Source organism: Taurulus bubalis, assembly GCF_910589615.1.
Source record: "Taurulus bubalis genome assembly, chromosome: 7".
In the NCBI taxonomy this organism is placed as follows: domain Eukaryota; kingdom Metazoa; phylum Chordata; class Actinopteri; order Perciformes; family Cottidae; genus Taurulus; species Taurulus bubalis.
The window spans coordinates 28,884,513-28,907,806 of NC_136595.1; the positions used below are offsets into that span (position 1 = coordinate 28,884,513).

The 23,294-nt window shown below is 47.0% G+C and overlaps 1 protein-coding gene across 3 annotated transcripts in view; it reads right to left on the bottom strand.

The window, feature by feature from the left end:
* Window positions 1-81: 81 nt before the first annotated feature.
* Window positions 82-23,294, bottom strand: part of tmem131 (transmembrane protein 131) — a 37,331-nt gene continuing 14,118 nt past the window's right edge. Inside the window, exons 14-37 of one of the 3 annotated variants that reach the window (XM_079221069.1) lie at window positions 20,524-20,628; window positions 20,344-20,430; window positions 19,989-20,141; window positions 19,837-19,912; window positions 19,512-19,626; window positions 19,180-19,318; window positions 18,685-18,794; window positions 14,637-14,709; window positions 14,406-14,557; window positions 13,344-13,486; window positions 12,753-12,939; window positions 10,344-10,529; window positions 9,910-10,065; window positions 8,867-9,297; window positions 8,611-8,795; window positions 8,315-8,448; window positions 7,185-7,297; window positions 6,815-6,952; window positions 6,453-6,627; window positions 6,085-6,245; window positions 5,926-5,998; window positions 3,616-3,716; window positions 3,355-3,503; window positions 82-801 (exon numbers count right to left, since the gene is read on the bottom strand). In XM_079221069.1, coding sequence (XP_079077195.1) covers window positions 520-801; window positions 3,355-3,503; window positions 3,616-3,716; window positions 5,926-5,998; window positions 6,085-6,245; window positions 6,453-6,627; window positions 6,815-6,952; window positions 7,185-7,297; window positions 8,315-8,448; window positions 8,611-8,795; window positions 8,867-9,297; window positions 9,910-10,065; window positions 10,344-10,529; window positions 12,753-12,939; window positions 13,344-13,486; window positions 14,406-14,557; window positions 14,637-14,709; window positions 18,685-18,794; window positions 19,180-19,318; window positions 19,512-19,626; window positions 19,837-19,912; window positions 19,989-20,141; window positions 20,344-20,430; window positions 20,524-20,628 — 3,624 coding nt within the window. In that variant the 3' untranslated portion in view covers window positions 82-519. Of the gene's footprint in view, window positions 802-3,354; window positions 3,504-3,615; window positions 3,717-5,925; window positions 5,999-6,084; window positions 6,246-6,452; window positions 6,631-6,814; window positions 6,953-7,184; window positions 7,298-8,314; window positions 8,449-8,610; window positions 8,796-8,866; window positions 9,298-9,909; window positions 10,066-10,343; window positions 10,530-12,752; window positions 12,940-13,343; window positions 13,487-14,405; window positions 14,558-14,636; window positions 14,710-18,684; window positions 18,795-19,179; window positions 19,319-19,511; window positions 19,627-19,836; window positions 19,913-19,988; window positions 20,142-20,343; window positions 20,431-20,523; window positions 20,629-23,294 lie in introns of all 3 variants that reach the window. The other 2 variants (XM_079221070.1, XM_079221068.1) reach the window with 2 other exon arrangements.

Consider the following 23,294-nt stretch of genomic DNA (forward strand, 5'->3'; position numbering starts at 1 on the left):
ATGTGTTCATATGCAGTTTATGAATGGATGGCGACACTAAACATCTCACCACGTGGAAAGAAAAGAAACAAATGTTCTGCTGAAAACCTTTATTTAAATTTGCGATGTTCAGTACAAACCTCAAAAGAGTGTTTGATCACCAGTTTATTCTCAGAGGGCTTTTGGTTATTCATTGAAATAGAAACTAAACGTTTGTTGTTCTGGGGAATCACTTCTTCAGATGCCGAGGATTTCAAATTCTGACTTTTCAAACCAAAAAGAAACAAAAGGATCCGATGTCTGTCCCGACATGAAGACGGAGCCGCGACCCTGTGAGGGAGCGCGCCGCCACTTTAAGAGCTAAACGTCCGCTGCGTTAGCATAGCATGCTACCAGCGGTCTTACTTTAGGGGTGCCCGTTAAAACAAATCAAAATTAAAAAGTTAGCTTCTGCCCCGCGAATAAAAAGCTGCAGAGAACCGAGCGGCTGTAAAGGTCACGCCGCTGCCTGTTGGGACGCTCCCAACAGGCGGCGCCGGTTTAGCTGCCGCCGCCGTCGGGAGAGCTGGGCCACGGCTCGGAGCTGCGCCGGCTCAGCGTCGGCCGCCACATGTTCCAGGGGTTGTAGGTCCGGCTCAGCTCGGTGGCGGCCGGCGGCGGCGGCGATGACGACGGGGCGGGAACGCCGCCCAGGTCGGGCAGCGCGGTGGAACCGGCCGGGGGAGGAAACGGGTGCAGCGCCGAGTCCGCGCTCGTGGACCAGATGGAGCTGCTGAAGGGCGTCGTGGCCGACCAGGGGTTACGACCAGAACCCAGCAGGGACTGCAAGGAAAGAGAGAGGTCACAACAGAGCTGGGACCAGTAGGACCAGTAAGGCCATTAAGGCCGGTAGGACCAGAAAGGCCAGTAGGGCCATTAGGGTCAGTAAGGCCATTAAGGCCAGTAGGACCAGTAAGGTCATTAGGGCCAGTAGGGCCAGAAAGGCCATTAAGGCCATTAGGGCCAGAAAGGCCAGTAGGGCTAGTAAGAACATTAGGACCAGTAAGGCCATTAGGGCCAGTAAGACCAGTAAGACCATTAGGACCAGTAGGGCCAGTAAGACCATTAGGACCAGTAGGGCCATTAAGGCCATTAGGGCCAGTAAGACCATTAGGACCAGTAGGGCCAGTAAGACCAGTAAGACCAATAGGACCAGTAAGGCCATTAGGGCCAGTAAGACCATTAGGACCAGTAGGGCCAGTAAGACCAGTAAGACCAATAGGACCAGTAAGGCCATTAGTACCAGTAGGGCCAGTAAGACCATTAGGACCAGTAGGGCCAGTAAGACCAATAGGACCAGTAAGGCCATTAAGGCCAGTAGGACCAGTAAGGCCATTAGTACCAGTAAGGCCAGTAGGACCAGTAAGGCCAGTAAGACCATTAGGACCAGTAAGGCAATTAAGGCCAGTAGGACCAGTAAGGCCAGTAGGACCAGTAAGGCCATTAGGACCAGTAAGGCCAGTAGGGCCAGTAGGACCAGTAAGACCATTAGGACCAGTAAGACCATTAGGACCAGTAAGGCCAGTAGGACCAGTAAGGCCATTAGTACCAGTAAGGCCATTAGTACCAGTAAGGCCAGTAGGACCAGTAAGGCCATTAGGACCAGTAAGGCCATTAAGGCCATTAGGACCAGTAAGGCCAGTAAGACCATTAGGACCAGTAAGGCCATTAAGGCCAGTAGGACCAGTAAGGCCATTAAGGCCAGTAAGGCCATTAGTACCAGTAAGACCAGTAGGACCAGTAAGGCAATTAAGGCCATTAGGACCAGTAGGGCCAGTAAGACCATTAGGACCAGTAAGGCCAGTAAGACCATTAGGACCAGTAAGGCCAGTAGGACCAGTAAGGCCATTAGTACAAGTAAGGCCAGTAGGACCAGTAAGGCCATTAGGACCAGTAGGGCCAGTAAGACCATTAGGACCAGTAAGGCCAGTAGGACCAGTAAGGCCATTAGTACCAGTAAGGCCATTAGGACCAGTAAGGCAATTAAGGCCATTAAGGCCAGTAGGACCAGTAAGGCCATTAGGACCAGTAAGGCCAGTAGGACCAGTAAGGCCATTAGTACCAGTAAGGCCATTAGGACCAGTAAGGCAATTAAGGCCATTAAGGCCAGTAGGACCAGTAAGGCCATTAGGACCAGTAAGGCCATTAGGACCAGTAAGGCCATTAAGGCCATTAGGACCAGTAAGGCCAGTAGGACCAGTAAGGCCATTAGGACCAGTAAGGCCAGTAGGGCTAGTAAGACCATTAGGACCATTAGGACCATTAAGACCAGTAGGGCCAGTAGGGCCAGTAAGACCATTAGGACCAGTAAGACCATTAGGACCAGTAAGGCCATTAGGACCAGTAAGGCCATTAAGGCCAGTAGGACCAGTAAGGCCATTAAGGCCATTAGGACCAGTAGGGCCAGTAAGGCCATTAGGACCAGTAGGGCCAGTAAGACCAGTAGGACCAGTAGGGCCAGTAAGACCAGTAAGACCATTAGGACCAATAAGGCCAGTAGGGCCAGTAAGACCATTAAGGCCAGTAGGACCAGTAAGGCCATTAAGGCCAGTAGGACCAGTAGGACCAGTAAGGCCATTAGGACCAGTAAGACCATTAGGACCAGTAAGGCCAGTAGGACCATTAGGACCAGTAAGGCCATTAAGGACCAGTAGGGCCAGTAAGGCCATTAGGACCAGTAGGGCCAGTAAGACCAGTAAGACCATTAGGACCAGTAAGGCCATTAAGGCCAGTAGGACCAGTAAGGCCATTAAGGCCAGTAGGACCATTAGGACCAGTAAGGCAATTAAGGCCATTAAGGCCAGTAAGGCCATTAGTACCAGTAAGACCATTAGGACCAGTAAGGCAATTAAGGCCATTAAGGCCAGTAAGACCAGTAAGGCCATGAGGACCAGTAAGGCCATTAGGACCAGTAAGGCCAGTAGGACCAGTAAGACCAGTAAGACCATTAGGACCAGTAGGGCCAGTAAGACCATTAGGACCAATAAGGCCAGTAGGGCCAGTAAGACCATTAAGGCCAGTAGGACCAGTAAGGCCATTAAGGCCAGTAGGACCAGTAAGGCCATTAGGACCAGTAAGGCCATTAGTACCAGTAGGACCATTAGGACCAGTAAGGCCATTAAGGCCAGTAGGACCAGTAAGGCCAGTAGGAGCAGTAAGGCCATTAGGAGCAGTAGGGCCAGTAAGGCCATTAGGGCTAGTAAGACCATTAGGACCAGTAAGACAAGTAAGACCATTAAGGCCAGTAGGGCCAGTAAGACCAGTAAGACCAGTAGGGCCAGTAAGACCAGTAAGACCAGTAGGACCAGTAAGGCCATCAGAGGAAGAGGCTCTTACGGCGGTGGGCGTGGTCGGGGTTCCGGGGCTGCTGGGCCACGAGTGCAGGGAGTCGCTGGTGGGCGTGTCCCAGATGGAGGAGGCGGAGCTAAACTCGGGCCAGCTCTGCTGAGGCTCCAAGGACCTTGGGACGTTCATCCCACTGAAAACTAACGACACACAATTCAGTTAATACGGCCGACACCTCCTGTTGTTGTTGTTGTTGTTGTTGTAGTATCATCATCATCATCATCATCATCATCATCATCGGTAAAGCTGTACCTTTGGTGAGGTTGAGGCTGTTGGGTCCGAAGGCAGAGAACGAGTTGGCAGAATGGAAGTTTGGGCTTCCGGCCGAGTCGATGGGGCTCCAAAGCCCAGAGCTGACGAGCAGGAGCACACGTTACGACATGTAACAACCTTTACTAAGACATTACAACCTTTACTAAAACGTTACAATACGTCACAACCTTTACGACACGTTACAACCTTTACTAAAACGTTACGACATGTAACAACCTTTACTAAAACGTTACAACCTTTACTAAGACTTTACGACACGTTACAACCTTTACTAAAACGTTACGACATGTAACAACCTTTACTAAAACGTTACGACATGTAACAACCTTTACTAAAACGTTACGACATGTAACAACCTTTACTAAAACGTTACGACATGTAACAACCTTTACTAAAACGTTACAACACGTCACAACCTTTACTAAAACGTTACAACCTTTACTAAAACGTTACAATACGTTACAACCTTTACTAAGACTTTACGACACGTTACAACCTTTACTAAGACGTTACAATACGTCACAACCTTTACTAAGACGTTACAACCTTTACTAAAACGTTACAATACGTTACAACCTTTACTAAGACTTTACGACACGTTACAACCTTTACTAAGACGTTACAATACGTCACAACCTTTACTAAGACGTTACAATACGTCACAACCTTTACTAAGACTTTACGACACGTTACAACCTTTACTAAAACGTTACAACCTTTACTAAGACGTTACAACCTTTACTAAGACTTTACGACACGTTACAACCTTTACTAAAACGTTACAACCTTTACTAAAACGCTACAATACGTCACAACCTTTACTAAGACGTTACAACCTTTACTAAGACGTTACAACCTTTACTAAGACTTTACGACACGTTACAACCTTTACTAAAACGTTACAATACGTCACAACCTTTACTAAGACGTTACAACCTTTACTAAGACTTTACGACACGTTACAACCTTTACTAAGACTTTACGACACGTTACAACCTTTACTAAGACGTTACAACACGTTACAACCTTTACTAAAACGTTACAATACGTTACAACCTTTACTAAAACGTTACAATACGTTACAACCTTTACTAAGACGTTACAACACGTTACAACCTTTACTAAAACGTTACAATACGTTACAACCTTTACTAAAACGTTACAATACGTTACAACCTTTACTAAAACGTTACAATACGTTACAACCTTTACTAAAACGTTACAACACGTTACAACCTTTACTAAAACGTTACAATACCTTACAACCTTTACTAAGACGTTACAACCTTTACTAAAACGTTACAATACGTTACAACCTTTACTAAGACGTTACAACCTTTACTAAAACGTTACAACACGCTACAACCTTTAATAAAACGTTACAACACATTACAACCTTTACTAAGACGTTACAACCTTTACTAAGACTTTACGACACGTTACAACCTTTACTAAGACGTTACGACACGTTACAACCTTTACTAAGACATTACAACCTTTACTAAAACGCTACAATACGTTACAACCTTTACTAAAACGTTACAATACGTTACAGCCTTTACTAAAACGTTACAACACGTTACAACCTTTACTAAAACGTTACAATACGTTACAACCTTTACTAAGACGTTACAACCTTTACTAAAACGTTACAACACGTTACAACCTTTACTAAGACGTTACAACACGTTACAACCTTTACTAAGACGTTACAACCTTTACTAAAACGTTACAATACCTTACAACCTTTACTAAAACGTAACAATACGTTACAACCTTTACTAAAACGTTACAACCTTTACTAAGACGTTACGACACGTTACAACCTTTACTAAGACGTTACAACCTTTACTAAGACGTTACGACACATTACAACCTTTACTAAAACGTTACAACCTTTACTAAGACGTTACAATACGTCACAACCTTTACTAAGACGTTACAATACGTCACAACCTTTACTAAGACGTTACAACCTTTACTAAAACGTTACAACACGTTACAACCTTTACTAAAACGTTACAATACGTTACAACCTTTACTAAGACGTTACAACCTTTACTAAGACGTTACAACCTTTACTAAAACGTTACAACACGTTACAACCTTTACTAAAACGTTACAACACGTTACAACCTTTACTAAAAAGTTACAACACGTTACAACCTTTACTAAAACGTTACAACACGTTACAACCTTTACTAAAACGTTACAATACGTTACAACCTTTACTAAAACGTTACAATACGTTACAACCTTACAAGATGCCTAAATGCTCTCCTGTCTCACCTGTCAGAGCTGTCGCTCTCCACCGACGTCATGTGAGCCAGAGGCTTGTCGGCCTTCCCTGGACCGGATCCACCTGCCGGGACAGAAAGCGTGAGCGTCCCACCTGAGCAGCGTCCCACCTGACGGGCCGCGGCCTCCCTCACCTGGACCCTCACTCACCTGGACTCTTATCGTAGCCGGCAGCCACGGCGGCGAAGGTGGGGGTCCCGTTCTTCCCCGGGAGGGGGGATGCGGCACCCAGCTGGTTCCCGGGAGCCTTCTTCTGGGTCTCACTGTCAGAGAGACAGACAGGTCTTACACCGACGACCAGGTGGGTCTCACTGTCAGAGAGACAGACAGGTCTTACACCGACGACCAGGTCACTGGACCGGTGGAGCACTTATTACTTATTTACTTATTAAGGAGACGGAGATAATAATAATATCATCTCAACAATTCAGCACAAAATCTCGGACCAACAAGAGACTTTCATCTTTCTGCTCTGCAGTATGACTTCATGTTGTTGTTGTTGTTGTTGTTGTTGCTACCTGTTGCTGTTGAGCACGCTGCTGTAGGAGCCCCGGGACAGGAGGACGGGGGAGGTGGGGGGAGGGGAGCAGGGCTCTGCTGTGGAGGTCCTCTTCAGGAAGGGGTCTTCTGTGGAAGTCCTCTTCAGGAAGGGGTCTGCGATGATGGTCTGGAGGGAGATCTGGTGGAGGCTGTCTTCTGAGGAGAGAGAGGAGTGAGGGTAGGGAGCAGGGGTTAGCAGGCGAAGGCGAGTATAAAGAGGTGGTTTTGAGGGCTTGCTTGAATGATGATAGGGTGGGAGCCTGACGGTTGTGGATGGACGTTCCAGAGGGAGGATGGATGGATGAATGGAGGAAGGGATGGCGTTCCCGTCTGTACTTACGGTGGCAGTGCTTGGTCAGCGGGACGTCCCACTCCGGAGCGGTGAAGTCCTTCTCTCCGTCCGAGCTGCTGCTGTGGCCGAGCTCGGGCATCGGGCCGCCGGCCAGCAGGGAGGAGCGGTCCTCCAGCTTCCCCTCAACTAGCAGAACAAACACAAACAAACAAGTCAAACAGACGTCTCATTCTTGTGCAAAAACATGACGCTATATTTATTTATTAAATAGTAAAAAGACTAGATGTCGGCTGTAGACGATCAAACGTTGAGGTTTAAAGGTTTCAATGGGTTAATTCCAGTTAATTCCAGATGTCTCATAGTGAACATATATATGTATATATAGTTAGACCCCCGTCAGGAGGTGACCTGGACCCACATCTGATCCGGGCTGCGGGCCGGGCCGTGGCCCCCAGAGGCAGCAGAGCCTTGGCGGTGAAGCTCTTGCGCTGCTTGTTCTCCAGCGGCGTGACGTACGGCAGCTCCAGAGAGCTGAGGAGCAAAGAGGCGTCAGCAGGGGCGACCGGAGATGATGTCATCACGGCATGACGTCATCACGGCATGACGTCATCACACACACAGATGACATCACGGCATTACGTCATCACACACACAGATGACATCACGACATTACGTCATCACACACATAGATGACATCACGGCATTACGTCATCACACATAGATGACATCACGACATTACGTCATCACACACACAGATGACATCACGGCATTATGTCATCACACACACAGATGACATCGCGGCATGATGTCATCACAAATAGATGACATCACGACATTACGTCATCACGGCATTAAGTCATCACACACACAGATGACATCACGGCATTACGTCATCAGACACAGATGACATCACGTCATCACGTCATCACACATAGATGACATCACGTCATTACGTCATCACACACACAGATGACATCACGTCATCACGTCATCACACACAGATGACATCGCGGCATTACGTCATCACACACACAGATGACATCACGTCATCACACACACAGATGACATCACGACATTACGTCATCACACACACAGATGACATCACGTCATCACACACACAGATGACATCACGTCGGCATGACGTCATCACACACAGATGACGTCACAGCATGACGTCATCACACACAGATGACATCACGTCATTACGTCATCACACACAGATGACATCACGACATTGCATCATCACACACACAGATGACATCGCGGCATTACGTCATCACACACACAGATGACGTCACAGCATTACGTCATCACACACAGATGACATCACGACATGACGTCATCACACACGCAGATGACATCACGTCATTACGTCATCACACACATAGATGTCATCACGGCATTACGTCATCACACACACAGATGACATCCCGACATTACGTCATCACACACATAGATGTCATCACGGCATTACGTCATCACACACACAGATGACATCACGTCATCACACACATAGATGTCATCACGGCATTACGTCATCACACACACCTGGACTTCTCCGCTGGGTTCTCCTTCTTCGAGGGTCCCTGCTTCTTGGTTTTGGGCTTCAGAAGGAAACTGGAAACTGTTTCTTCTTTTACTTTTGCTGTCGTTGCTGTTTGTCCTTTCTTCTTCATCGACTCCTGGAAGAAAAGAGTACGAACAACGTGATCCCAGAACCATGTGATGTCATCATGACATCATGATGGCATTACGTCATCGCGTCACGACAATGTCACGACGCATCCATGACGTCATCACGACGCCATGATGTCATCACATGGTTCTGGGATCTGGACCCGTACCTCTTTGGTGTTGGTCTCCACGTCCGGGTTGGACGTCTCCGTGGTGGTGGAGGAGCTGTCGTCGTTGTCGGCCATGTTGTCCTTCAGCTCGTCTCCGGGAGTCTTCCCCGCTGGCTTCTTCTCCTTCTCCTCCTTCTTCTTCTGGGCTTTTGTTTTCCCCCGGAGCTTCCCTCTGGATTCCAGCACTGAAAGAGAGGAAGCACAGCTCAGAGACCTGCGTGACCTCGGGCCTCTGGCGAGCCGGACGCGGCGGTACCTTTGTTCTGGAGGGTCTGAGCGCTCTGGTCCTGCAGCGGCTCGCCGCTCAGCGGGTCGGGGCGGTCCAGGTCGTGGTCCATGGCTCCGATCAGGTTGGCGTACTCCGCCTCCTCGAGGCTGAGGCCTCTCGTCCCGCAGAACCCTGGACTCTGGAGCTCCGGCTGTTTGGCGCTCCGAGCCTTCCGGTTGGTCAGCTGGCAGGCGGCGGCGGGAGGAGGGGACGGGGCTTCTGGGCCTGGACCCCCTCTGGCCGGTGTGCAGGAGGCGGTCTGCACCGCCGGGCGGCTGAAGGCCGGCCGCGCCCTCTTGTCCTGGCTGTCCGAGTCGGAGAAGGAGCGGCTGGCTCCCTGCCGGCCTCCGCCCCGAGCCGCCCCGTTGGAGGCGAACGCTCCTCTGGAGGCCGGAGCGCCGTCGCCGAAGTCGTTCAACCTGAACGGCGAAAGAAGACGTCACGTGACACGTTACAGTCACATGACACATTCCAGTCACATGACACGTTGCCAGTAGAGCCTCCAGTCACGTGACACGTTACAGTCACATGACACATTACAGTCACGTGACATGTTGCCAGTAGAGCCTCCAGTCACGTGACACGTTACCAGAGCCTACAGTCACGTGACACGTTAGTCACGTGACACGTTACCAGAGCCTACAGTCACGTGACACGTTAGTCACGTGACACGTTAGTCACGTGACACGTTACCAGAGCATCCAGTCACGTGACACGTTGCCAGCTGAGCCTCCAGTCACGTGACACGTTACAGTCACATGACACGTTACAGTCACGTGACATGTTGCCAGTAGAGCCTCCAGTCACGTGACACGTTACCAAAGCCTCCAGTCACGTGACACGTTACAGTCACGTGACACGTTACAGTCACGTGACACGTTACCAGAGCATCCAGTCACGTGACACGTTGCCAGCTGAGCCTCCAGTCACGTGACACGTTACCAGTGGAGTCTCCTGCCACGTCCCAACGGACCCTTTTCCGTCTCATCTGTTCATTCCGGGTATCAAACCCGTGTTCGTGCTCCACTTACTTTGAGTCGCTGTGGATCTGCACGATCTCCCTGAGGTTGAAGGGCCTCCCCGTCTCCATGGAGCAGTTGGCCTCCACCGCCACACGGCGCTTGAAGGGCTCCCAGATGCTCTGCGCCTCCAGGTAGGCCGTGGCGATGACCAGCAGGAACATGGAGCTGAGGACACGCCCACAAACAAGTGAGTCGGGGCGAGCGACACGCGGACCCCATGACCTACTGCTCACCTCATGATGACCCCATGATCTACTGCTCACCTCATGATGACCCCATGACCTACTGCTCACCTCATGATGACCCCATGACCTACTGCTCACCTCATGATGACCCCATGACCTACTGCTCACCTCATGATGACCCCATGACCTACTGCTCACCTCATGATGACCCCATGACCTACTGCTCACCTCATGATGACCCCATGACCTACTGCTCACCTCATGATGAGCGACACCATGACGTACAGTTCCAGCTCCCAGCTCGGCCGCGGCAGCGTCTCGGCGCAGGCCGCCAGCAGGTGGTACGGCAGCGAGGCGTTCAGGGCGAACACGAACTCTGAGCCTCCACACGTCACCAGCTTCAGCTCCCGGATCACTCGAGACGATGTGAAGTCAGGCGTGAACCTGAGGGGCGAACAAGGGGGCGTTTAGAGATCTGGGCTACATGTGGTCTACAGGTGGGCTACATGTGGTCTACATGTGGGCTACATGTGGGCTACAGGTGGGTTACATGTGGGCTACAGGTGGTCTACATGTTGTCTACATGTGGGCTACATGTGGGCTACAGGTGGGTTACATGTGGGCTACAGGTAGTCTACATGTGGTCTACAGGTGGTCTAAATGTGGTCTACAGGTGGGTTACATGTGGGCTACAGGTGGTCTACATGTGGGCTACAGGTGGTCTACATGTTGTCTACATGTGGTCTACATGTGGTCTACAGGTGGGCTACATGTGGTCTACAGGTGGGCTACATGTGGGCTACATGTGGTCTACAGGTGGGTTACATGTGGGCTACAGGTGGTCTACATGTTGTCTACATGTGGGCTACATGTGGTCTACAGGTGGGCTACATGTTGTCTACATGTTGTCTACAGGTGGGCTACATGTTGTCTACAGGTGGGCTACAGGTGGGCTACAGGTGGGCTACATGTTGGCTACATGTGGGTTACATGTTGGCTACATGTGGGCTACATGTTGGCTACATGTGAGCTACATGTTGTCTACATGTGGGCTACATGTTGTCTACATGTTGTCTACAGGTGGGCTACATGTTGTCTACAGGTGGGCTACAGGTGGGCTACATGTTGGCTACAGGTGGGCTACATGTTGTCTACAGGTGGGCTACATGTTGGCTACATGTTGGCTACAGGTGGGCTACATGTTGTCTACAGGTGGGCTACAGGTGGGCTACATGTTGGCTACAGGTGGGCTACATGTTGTCTACAGGTGGGCTACATGTTGGCTACATGTTGGCTACAGGTGGGCTACATGTGGGTTACATGTAGTCTACATGTGGGCTACATGTGGGCTACATGTGGGCTACATGTAGTCTACATGTGGGCTACAGGTGGGCTACATGTTGGCTACAGGTGGGCTACATGTTGTCTACAGGTGGGCTACATGTTGGCTACATGTTGGCTACAGGTGGGCTACATGTTGTCTACAGGTGGGCTACAGGTGGGCTACATGTTGGCTACAGGTGGGCTACATGTTGTCTACAGGTGGGCTACATGTTGGCTACATGTTGGCTACAGGTGGGCTACATGTGGGTTACATGTAGTCTACATGTGGGCTACATGTGGGCTACATGTGGGCTACATGTAGTCTACATGTGGGCTACATGTAGTCTACATGTGGGCTACATGTGGTCTACATGTGGGCTACAGGTGGGCTACAGGTGGGCTACATGTTGGCTACATGTGGTCTACATGTGGGCTACATGTGGTCTACATGTGGGCTACAGGTGGGCTACAGGTGGGCTACATGTTGGCTACATGTGGTCTACAGGTGGGCTACATGTTGTCTACAGGTGGGCTACATGTTGTCTACATGTTGTCTACAGGTGGGCTACATGTTGTCTACAGGTGGGCTACAGGTGGGCTACATGTTGGCTACAGGTGGGCTACATGTTGTCTACAGGTGGGCTACATGTTGGCTACATGTTGGCTACAGGTGGGCTACATGTGGGTTACATGTAGTCTACATGTGGGCTACATGTGGGCTACATGTGGTCTACATGTGGGCTACAGGTGGGCTACATGTGGGCTACATGTGGGCTACATGTGGTCTACAGGTGGGCTACATGTGGTCTACATGTTGTCTACATGTGGGTTACATGTAGTCTACATGTGGGCTACATGTGGGCTACATGTGGTCTACATGTGGGCTACAGGTGGGCTACATGTGGGCTACATGTGGGCTACATGTGGTCTACAGGTGGGCTACATGTTGTCTACATGTTGTCTACATGTTGTCTACAGGTGGGCTAGATGTGGTCTACAGGTGGGCTACATGTAGTCTACATGTGGGCTACATGTGGGTTACATGTTGTCTACAGGTGGGCTACATGTTGTCTACAGGTGGGCTACATGTTGTCTACATGTGGGCTACAGGTGGGCTACATGTGGTCTACAGGTGGGCTACATGTGGTCTACAGGTGGGCTACATGTGGGCTACATGTTGTCTACATGTTGTCTACATGTGGGTTACATGTTGTCTACATGTGGGCTACATGTTGTCTACAGGTGGGCTACATGTAGTCTACATGTGGGCTACATGTGGTCTACATGTGGTCTACATGTGTGATTTGATACGTGCATTACGTCATAACACTCTGGAGTACTTACAGTATGACGAGGTCTTTTGAAGCGTTGGGCTTCAGTGCAAACTCGTGACAGTTCAGGACCTTGAACCCATAACCCTCGCAGGCCTGTCCGTTGATCTGAGCTGACCGGATGGTGATGGGGAGCAAACCCGTGTTCTCCACTCGGAACGTCCTCTTCAGGGTGAAGTTCGGCTCCTTCACTTTCACCCCTGAAAGGAAACCAAGGTGGTTAAATATAGGAGCAGAATAACATGTATTATCTCTCTAATACAGCAGTGATGCCTCTAGTGGACACCAGGAGAATAACATGTATTATCTCTAATACAGCAGTGATGCCCCTAGTGGACACCAGGAGAATAACATGTATTATCTCTAATACAGCAGTGATGCCCCTAGTGGACACCAGGAGAATAACATGTATTATCTCTAATACAGCAGTGATGCCCCTAGTGGACACCAGGAGAATAACATGTATTATCTCTAATACAGCAGTGATGCCCCTAGTGGACACCAGGAGAATAACATGTATTATCTCTAATACAGCAGTGATGCCCCTAGTGGACACCAGGAGGTTGAGAGCCAGAAGAAGAACAGAGGTCCTGAACAGACTCACTGTCCGTGCAGTCCTTCAGCAGCGCCTCCGTCATCTTGAACCTCAGAGAGCTGCCGTGTCCGGGAGGTTTCCCGGCGACCTTCAGGCTCTCCGTTGTCCCTCGACCGTGAAGCACAATGGTGTCGATCACCGTCAGGTTGTTCCTGAGCACGGCATTAAAACACTTAACGGATAGACATCAGCTTTGAACTCCACCGGGGAGCATTTACATTGAGACCATTGTTTTCTTACAGGTTTTATGAAATGTTATGTTTAAAATGATGAGGCATTGATGTTCATACCTTTCAGAAAGGGTTCTAAATGAGATAGATAGATGTATACTTTATTCATCCACAATGGGAAATTAGTTTAGTTTACAATTCTGGTTTCATGTTGTTGACATCATCACCAGTTCATTACTGACATTAAGAGGATTATTTATTGTGTTACAAGTTTTATGAAATGTTATGTTTAAATATGCAAATGAGGCGTTATGTAATGGTGAATTTAGGAGGAATCTGCAGATGCAAACAGTAGTAAACATAGTTCAGACACATTCTGACCAATGGATTCCATGACTTTAAACCAAATGTCCATGACAAACATTTAGTGAAGTCTGGGTGTAAACAGTAAAAAGTGAGTAAATGTAGTATTTAAACTAACAATGAGAACACAAAGCATACAGTAAACCTTAAATGACTCAAATGAATGAGACAATAGTTTGATTAAAAGAATAAACATTTATATAGATGCCTGTATGTATGCCTGCTTATATTTTGAGTCTTTCTTTTAAAAGCATATTCATTATTTCAAACTCAGCGTAAATGAACGTCATGAACACATGAATATAACACATTTACATGAACACATGAATATAACACATTTACATGAACACATGAATATAACACATTTACATGACTTTTACTACACTTTGGGGGTTTTATATTTTTCCAAGGACTTTTCCAGACCTGGAAATAACCATTTTAAAACTCCATGGCTGTTCCAGGTTCTCCATGAGCGTAGAACCCTGATAGAATAAGTGTTTCCTCTAGATGAGACAGAGCGGTGCACAGGGAGCTCTACCTGACGATGAGGAGCGACGACACGCTGTGGTTGCTGCTGGGCGTGAACCTCACGCTGAAGGCCTTCACCTCTCCGGGCAGCAGCAGCAGGTTGAACACAAACGGTCTGCTGGATCCCTCCACGAAGCCCGAGCTGCTCTTCATGACCGGCGTCTGCCCAACACGCAGATGTGGTTATTGATCGGCTATCAGGTGATCACGTTACGATACGCCGTGCAGGAGCCTCACCCACCTGGTTCCTGTGGACCTGGAACTCCAACGTGCTCGTGTCGATGTTGATGTTGGACAGGTTCCCTAACGGCAGCCTGGAAGTAAAGTAAAGAGAACTGAGAGGAAGACGAGGGGATGAAGAAGTAGAAGACGTTTCACATCCAGTAGAACATGTGATCAGTAGAACATGTGACCAGTAGAACATGTGATCAGTAGAACATGTGACCAGTAGAACATGTGACCAGTAGAACATGTGATCAGTAGAACATGTGACCAGTAGAACATGTGATCAGTAGAACATGTGACCAGTAGAACATGTGACCAGTAGAACATGTGATCAGTAGAACATGTGACCAGTAGAACATGTGATCAGTAGAACATGTCACCAGTAGAACATGTGACCAGTAGACGTGACCAGTAGAACATGTGATCAGTAGAACATGTCACCAGTAGAACATGTGACCAGTAGAACATGTGACCAGTAAAACATGTGACCAGTAGAACATGTGACCAGTAAAACATGTGACCAGTAGAACATGTGACCAGTAGAACATGTGACCAGTAGAACATGTGACTAGTAGAACATGTGACCAGTAGAACATGTGACCAGTCGAACATGTGACCAGTCGAACATGTTACCAGTAGAACATGGTACCAGTAGAACATGTGACCAGTAGAACATGCGACCATGTGACCAGTAGAACATGTGATAGAACATGTGACCAGTAGAACATGTGATAGAACATGTGACCAGTAGAAGATGTGATAGAACATGTGACCAGTAGAACATGTGACCAGTAGAACATATGAACATGTGACCAGTAGAACATGTGACCAGTAGAACATGTGATCAGTAGAACATGTCACCAGTAGAACATGTCACCAGTAGAACATGTGACCAGTAGAACATGTGACTAGTAGAACATGTGACCAGTAGAACATGTGACCAGTCGAACATGTGACCAGTCGAACATGTTACCAGTAGAACATGGTACCAGTAGAACATGTGACCAGTAGAACATGCGACCATGTGACCAGTAGAACATGTGATAGAACATGTGACCAGTAGAACATGTGATAGAACATGTGACCAGTATAACATGTGATAGAACATGTGACCAGTAGAACATGTGACCAGTAGAACATGTGACCAGTAGAACATATGAACATGTGACCAGTAGAACATGTGACCAGTAGAACATGTGATCAGTAGAACATGTCACCAGTAGAACATGTCACCAGTAGAACATGTGACCAGTAAAACATGTGACCAGTAGAACATGTGACCAGTAGAACATGTGACCAGTAGAACATGTGATAGAACATGTGACCAGTAGAACATGTGACCAGTAGAACATGTGACCAGTAGAACATGTGATAGAACATGTGACCAGTAGAACATGTGACCAGTAGAACATGTGATCAGTAGAACATGTTACCAGTAGAACATGTAACCAGTAGAACATGTGACCAGTAAAACATGTGACCAGTAGAACATGTGACCAGTAGAACATGTGATCATGTGACCAGTAGAACATGTGACCAGTAGAACATGTGATAGAACATGTGACCAGTAGAACATGTGACCAGTAGAACATGTGATCAGTAGAACATGTGATCAGTAGAACATGTTACCAGTAGAACATGTTACCAGTAGAACATGTGACCAGTAGAACATGTGATCATGTGACCAGTAGAACATGTTACCAGTAGAATATGTGATAGAACATGTGACCAGTATAACATGTTACCAGTAGAACATGTGACCAGTAGAACATGTGACCATGTGACCAGTAGAACATGTGATAGAACATGTGACCAGTACAACATGTGACCAGTATAACATGTGATAGAACATGTGAGCAGTAGAACATGTGACCAGTAGAACATGTGATAGAACATGTGACCAGTAGAACATGTGATCAGTAGAACATGTGACCAGTAGAACATGTGACCAGTAGAACATGTGACCAGTAGAACATGTGATCATGTGACCAGTAGAACATGTGACCAGTAGAACATGTGACCAGTAGAACATGTGATCAGTAGAACATGTTACCAGTAGAACATGTGACCAGTAGAACATGTGATCATGTGACCAGTAGAACATGTGATCAGTAGAACATGTGACCAGTAGAACATGTGATAGAACATGCGACCAGTAGAACATGTGATAGAACATGTGACCAGTACAACATGTGACCAGTAGAACATGTGATAGAACATGTGACCAGTAGAACATGTGACCAGTAGAACATGTGACCAGTAGAACATGTGATAGAACATGTGATCAGTAGAACATGTGACCTGTAGAACATGTGATCAGTAGAACATGTGATCATGTGACCAGTAGAACATGTGACCAGTAGAACATGTTACCAGTAGAACATGTGACCAGTAGAACATGTGATCAGTAGAACATGTGACCAGTAGAACATGTGACCAGTACAACATGTGATCAGTAGAACATGTGATCATGTGACCAGTAGAACATGTGATCATGTGACCAGTAGAACATGTGATAGAACATGTGACCAGTAGAACATGTGACCAGTAGAATATGTTACCAGTAGAACATGTGACCATGTGACCAGTAGAACATGTGATAGAACATGTGACCAGTAGAACATGTGATAGAACATGTGACCAGTAGAACATGTGACCGATAGAACATGTGACCAGTAGAACATGTGAACAGTAGAACATGTGATCAGTAGAACATGTGATCATGTGACCAGTAGAACATGTGATAGAACATGTGACCAGGAAGGCAAGGCAAGTTTACTTGTAGAGCACATTTCAACAAGGCGATTCAAAGTGCTTCACATAAAACCATTAAAAGCATCAAAACATAATGCGGATTTAAAAACAGTTAAGAAAACATTAAAACAGTCAAAAAGCAAAATAAAAGTAGAAAAAGCAACATAAAAAATAAAAGTTGAATAAAAGTTGCAGTGCAGTTTAGGAAATAAAATGCAGTAGTGAGATGCAGTAATTGAATCTGGTTCAGTTAAAGGCAGCAGCAAACAGAAAGGTCTTCAACGTGGACTTAAAGGAGCTGAGGGTCTCAGCAGACCTGCAGCTTTCAGGACCTTGTTCCAGATGTGTGGAGCAGAAAAGATGAACGCTGAGCTCCTGAACGGATGTGTTTACAGTTTGTAAAAGATCAGCGGTCATGCAGTGTGAAATATTTTTGAAAAAGTGTGTTGGTAGAATATCCAAGCAGCAGGAGGATGTGTTCAGATGTTGTATAATGCTTCTAGGCTTCTTTGGTTAATTGAGTGAAATTGTGTCATGATATTTGAATGGATGCTATTTAAAGATGGGGGCAACACATATCCTGTGGTTGGTGTGGAGCCACCGACTGCTTGTCTAATTCTCTGAATTTTATCAGCAAAATAGGAGTCAGATTGATTGCATGCCCAGGTGGATTGGAGCGTAGCCGTTACCGACACCGGAGGGTTTGTTAGCCTGTCCACGGTAGCAAATAAGGCGCGTGTATTGTTTTTGGTTATGATGTCAGAGAAGAAGGCCTGTCTTGCATTTCTAAGTTCCAAATTATAATTGTGAAGTCTCTCTTTATAGATACCACAGTGAACCTGGAGATTAGTTTTTCTCCACCTGCGTTCAGCTTTCCGACACTCTCTTTTCTCTATTCTGACCAGCGTGGCGTTTCTCCAAGGGGATCTTTTCTTACCCGAGACAACCTTCACCTTAGTGGGTGCAATGGCATCAATAACATGTTTAACTTTAGAATTGAAGCCATCCAGTAGAACATGTGACCAGTAGACATGTGATCAGTAGAACATGTGACCAGTAGAACATGTGACCAGTAGACATGTGACCAGTAGAACATGTGACCAGTAGAACATGTGACCAGTAGACATGTGACCAGTAGAACATGTGACCAGTAGACATGTGACCAGTAGAACATGTGACCAGTAGAACATGTGATCAGTAGAACATGTGACCAGTAGAACATGTGATCAGTAGAACATGTGACCAGTAGACATGTGACCAGTAGAACATGTGACCAGTAGAACATGTGACCAGTAGAACATGTGACCCACCTGTCAGCCAGCTTCCCAGAGAACACGGAGGGGTTGGGCAGCAGGGCCAGAGGGAGGACCTGGACGTAGACCAGCACGTCAGCCGGGTTCTGCAGAATCACTTCCTCCTCCTGCAGAGACAGACGCACACCATTAGAACCATTAGAACCATGGAGACACACTGCAAAAGCAGATTAAAAAACATTCATTTAAACAATAAAAACAGTCCGTAAAACATTTAAAAGCCAAAAAATAGAATAAAAGTCAATCTGGATTTAAGGTAACTGGGGAACTCTGAAGGTTTCTGAGGGTCTCTGAGGGTCTTTGGGGGTCTCTGAGGGTCTTTGGGGGTCTGGGAAGTACCCCCCCAGACCTCCTGTTGAAGACCTGTGGCCTAAACCATTCAGTGCTTTATAAACCAGCAGCAGGTTCTTAAAGTCAAGTCTTTGTTGGACAGGAAGTCAGCGCAAAGACCTGGACCAGTGGGACCTGGACAGTGGGACCGGTTGTACTCACGGAGGACCCGTTGGTGTTGGTCAGCGGGAAGTGGATGCTCCTGGAGGAGTTGACCAGCGAGGGCCAGGTGAGGTGAGCCGTGATTCTGGCCTGGATGTTCTTCTGGAGGTCCGTGTTGACCTCGAAGACGGCGTCCACGCTGCAGGGATGGAAACAGGGCGTGAGGGCCTGACCCACCTGGGGCGTGAGGGCCTGACCCACCTGGGGCATGAGGACCTGACCCACCTGGGGCATGAGGACCTGACCCACCTGGGGCATGAGGACCTGACCCACCTGGGGCATGAGGGCCTGACCCACCTGGGGCGCCAGCCCCGACCCTCCTCTGAACTCACCTGTGGCCCGACCGCTCCTTGAGCTCCTTCCAGCGCCGCAGCAGCTTTTGGTGGAGATCCACGTCGGAGTCCCAGATGTCCTCCTGGAGGGCGAGCCCGTGAGGCTTGGACTCGGCTGGGGGGAGAGGTGTATACTTTATACAAATATGAATTCATAAGAAAAAAGGAACTCAAATAGTCATACATTAAAAAAAGGACAATTTCTAAGTAGAAACCTTCTTTTGTTTTTTTATATATATATATATATATATATATATATATATATATATATATATATATATATATATATATAAATATAAAGTGGTGTCTCTAGAGCGTGACTCACCCTTCAGCACAAAGGGCAGCCCCACATAGCAGTGATCTCCACACTGCAAGCTGGCGTCAAAGTAAATATTTGCCACCTGAAAAGACGAGGAAAGAAAACAATAAGTTTCCCGTTCCTGAGACTCGGAGTCGCTCGTTGGAGCGCCGCAGTACCTTGGACTTCCTGCGGGGCTCCAGCTCGTCTTTGTTGCTGCGGAGCCGCTTGTAGTAGAAGCGGATGTCTTCAGTCAGAGAGCGGATCTGCTGCAGGCGCACTTTCTGAGTGAAGGAGCTCTGGATGCTGAAGCTCTGGTGGACCACTTTACCCTGAGGGAAATGAACGTCATGAACACATGAATATAACACATTTACATGAACACATGAATATAACACATTTACATGAACACATGAATATAACACATTTACATGAACACATGAATATAACACATTTACATGACTCTTCCAGGTTTCCATGAGCGTGAGAACCCTGAGGAACGTTACAGACGAACACGTTGTGGAAGCTTCTTACTGGGAATGAAGACGGCAGGACGATGTGCTTGGGAGAGCTGTTCAGTGTTCCCACGGCGATGAGCGCCCTCACTGGGATGGTGAGTATCTGAGAGAGAGAGAGAGAGAGAGAGAGAGAGAGAGGTCACCGAGAGGTCGAGTCCGGCTGTAAAGCAGCAGGCCGAAGGTGAGGCCATCTCACCTCGTAGTCCGTGGTGAGATGCACGGCTCCGTCGTAAGCGCCCTCCAGCGCCGCGGCCACCAGAGTCACCCTGAAGGCGGCGTAGTAACCCGACGCCAAGATGACCTGAGCAGAGACGCAGAGACGGGCGTTAGAGATCCGCTCCTCATCCCCCTCTCTCCTGACCACCAGGGGGCGACTCCTCTGGTTGTATAGAAGTCTATGCTTCATGTGTTTAAGCTGCATTCTCTCTCCTGACCACCAGGGGGCGACTCCTCTGGTTGTATAGAAGTCTATGCTTCATGTGTTAAAGCTGCATTCTCTCTCCTGACCACCAGGGGGCGACTCCTCTGGTTGTATAGAAGTCTATGCTTCATGTGTTAAAGCTGCATTCTCTCTCCTGACCACCAGGGGGCGACTCCTCTGGTTGTATAGAAGTCTATGCTTCATGTGTTTAAGCTGCATTCTCTCTCCTGACCACCAGGGGGCGACTCCTCTGGTTGTATAGAAGTCTATGCTTCATGTGTTTAAGCTGCATTCTCTCTCCTGACCACCAGGGGGCGACTCCTCTGGTTGTATAGAAGTCTATGCTTCATGTGTTTAAGCTGCATTCTCTCTCCTGACCACCAGGGGGCGACTCCTCTGGTTGTATAGAAGTCTATGCTTCATGTGTTAAAGCTGCATTCTCTTTCCTGACCACCAGGGGGCGACTCCTCTGGTTGTATAGAAGTCTATGCTTCATGTGTTAAAGCTGCATTCTCTCTCCTGACCACCAGGGGGCGACTCCTCTGGTTGTATAGAAGTCTATGCTTCATGTGTTAAAGCTGCATTCTCTCTCCTGACCACCAGGGGGCGACTCCTCTGGTTGTATAGAAGTCTATGAGAAAATTACTTGTAACAAAAAAATGTGACGAGATCGTTTGAAGATAAAAAGCCTGGAGTCTCTGTTTTTGTCGGTGAACTATCTCTGTGTCAAAGTGAGAAAGAGAAGTATGAGAAACAGGAAGTGGGTTAAAACATTGATGTTCAACATCAACGGCTTTATTTACAACCTTGGGTTTGGTTGACATCGGATCAAAATCTAAATTAAGTCAAAATTAAATAAATATGTTTAAAGCCGGTGTTTCTGCAGATAAAGGTCAGATTACTCTAATAGTACGAGTATATATTAATGTGTAGTATATAATACTAGTAATCAGTGTTGGGGTAGTTACTCAGAAAAAGTAACTAGTTACAAGTTACTAGTTACTTCTGATAATTGTAACTAGATTACTTTACTAGTTACTGCATTTGAAAAGTAACTTCACTACTAGTTACTTTACTTTCCATTTTTTTAGGCAAATGTCCAAATTAACCGCAAAGATACCTGGACAAACATCACGGCCCTTTCATCACTTTATGTTCAATAAAGGGCATCTCTTAGCCTTTCCACAGAGTGTATTGTAAACATGTAAAACAAAATGGCATATAAAACTCAGCCATTAACTTGAAGGAACATTAACCCTGTTCACACTGTCTGACCAAAGAAATATGCCTCACTTTAAAATCCACAAACAGGATCCAAAAGGCTGTGTATGGTGGGGACATTCAGGTCAAACAGCAGAACACATTAAAACAGGCTTTTGGAAACATGAGACCCACTAAACCAAACGGGGGCCGACTCCTAAGAACAAAACCAGCTTGTTATAGGAATCATTGTAGTGGTTTAAGAAAAATAGGAAAATGAATGGCACTTTTTCCCATAAAATAGAAACAGAAATGCACTTAACCCAAAAAATAGAAACAGAAAATGCAATTAAATAAACAGAAAATCCACTTCATCTTTGCCTAAATAAACAGAAAGTGCACTATATCCTATGAAGTTTATCATTTTTCTCTATTCTTCAAAATAGCGATTGTATCGCATGAGTAAAAGTCTCTTGAATCTTTTACCCGACAGCCTGTTCCTCCTTGGGGTCAGAACAATACTGCCCAGGCTGAAAGCCTTTCTAGTGTTGTAACTTGTTTTATTACATGATTTACTCTTATTGTGAAGAGCATGTAAACAGGAAGTGCTTTTACTTTGAAGGCAGACAGTACAATGATACGTGCTTGTTGACGCTAACTAATGTTGATGTTACTGTGGAAAATATAAACATGTCTGGTGCAAGAGCGCGTTCTCAATGCTTTAACAGTTGTAATACTGCAGTTCACCAGTAGAGGGAGTCCATTCATACAGACGTGTCTTGTCCTCACTAGAAGCTCCACGTCATTACAGACAGGTGCACTTGATGGTATTGAGTGTTGTATTGCTTTGCAATATCCTTAATCCTAGGGAACCTGGAGAGAACCTCCCAGTGGGATCCGGGCTCTCCGTCTCCGTCTCCTCCATTCTCCGCTTCCCTCCCTCTACGCACCAGCAGCTGCGTCACTCAGATCACTCAGATGGAGTTCTGTGATTGGCTGTTCATCAGGAAGTGTCGTGTGACTCGCGCGCCGCTAAAAGAGAACTTTTCGGACTGGTACACATGTCTTGAGTAACGCAGGAACGCGCGTTCCTGAGGTCTAGTAAAGTAGTGTAGTTACAATATGTTGAGTGTGATGCGTTACTTTACTTCGTTTCCTATAAAAGTAATTTACTAGTAACGGTACTGTAATCCGTTACTTTGTAACTCGTTACCCCAACACTGCTAGTAATATACTATTAGTAGAAGCCAGTGGTGGCTTCTGGTTTCTAAACATTTCCAATAAGCTGTAAAGTCAACAATTATTGTAAAAAAGAAAGAAAAATAAGATAAATGTTATAATTTAAA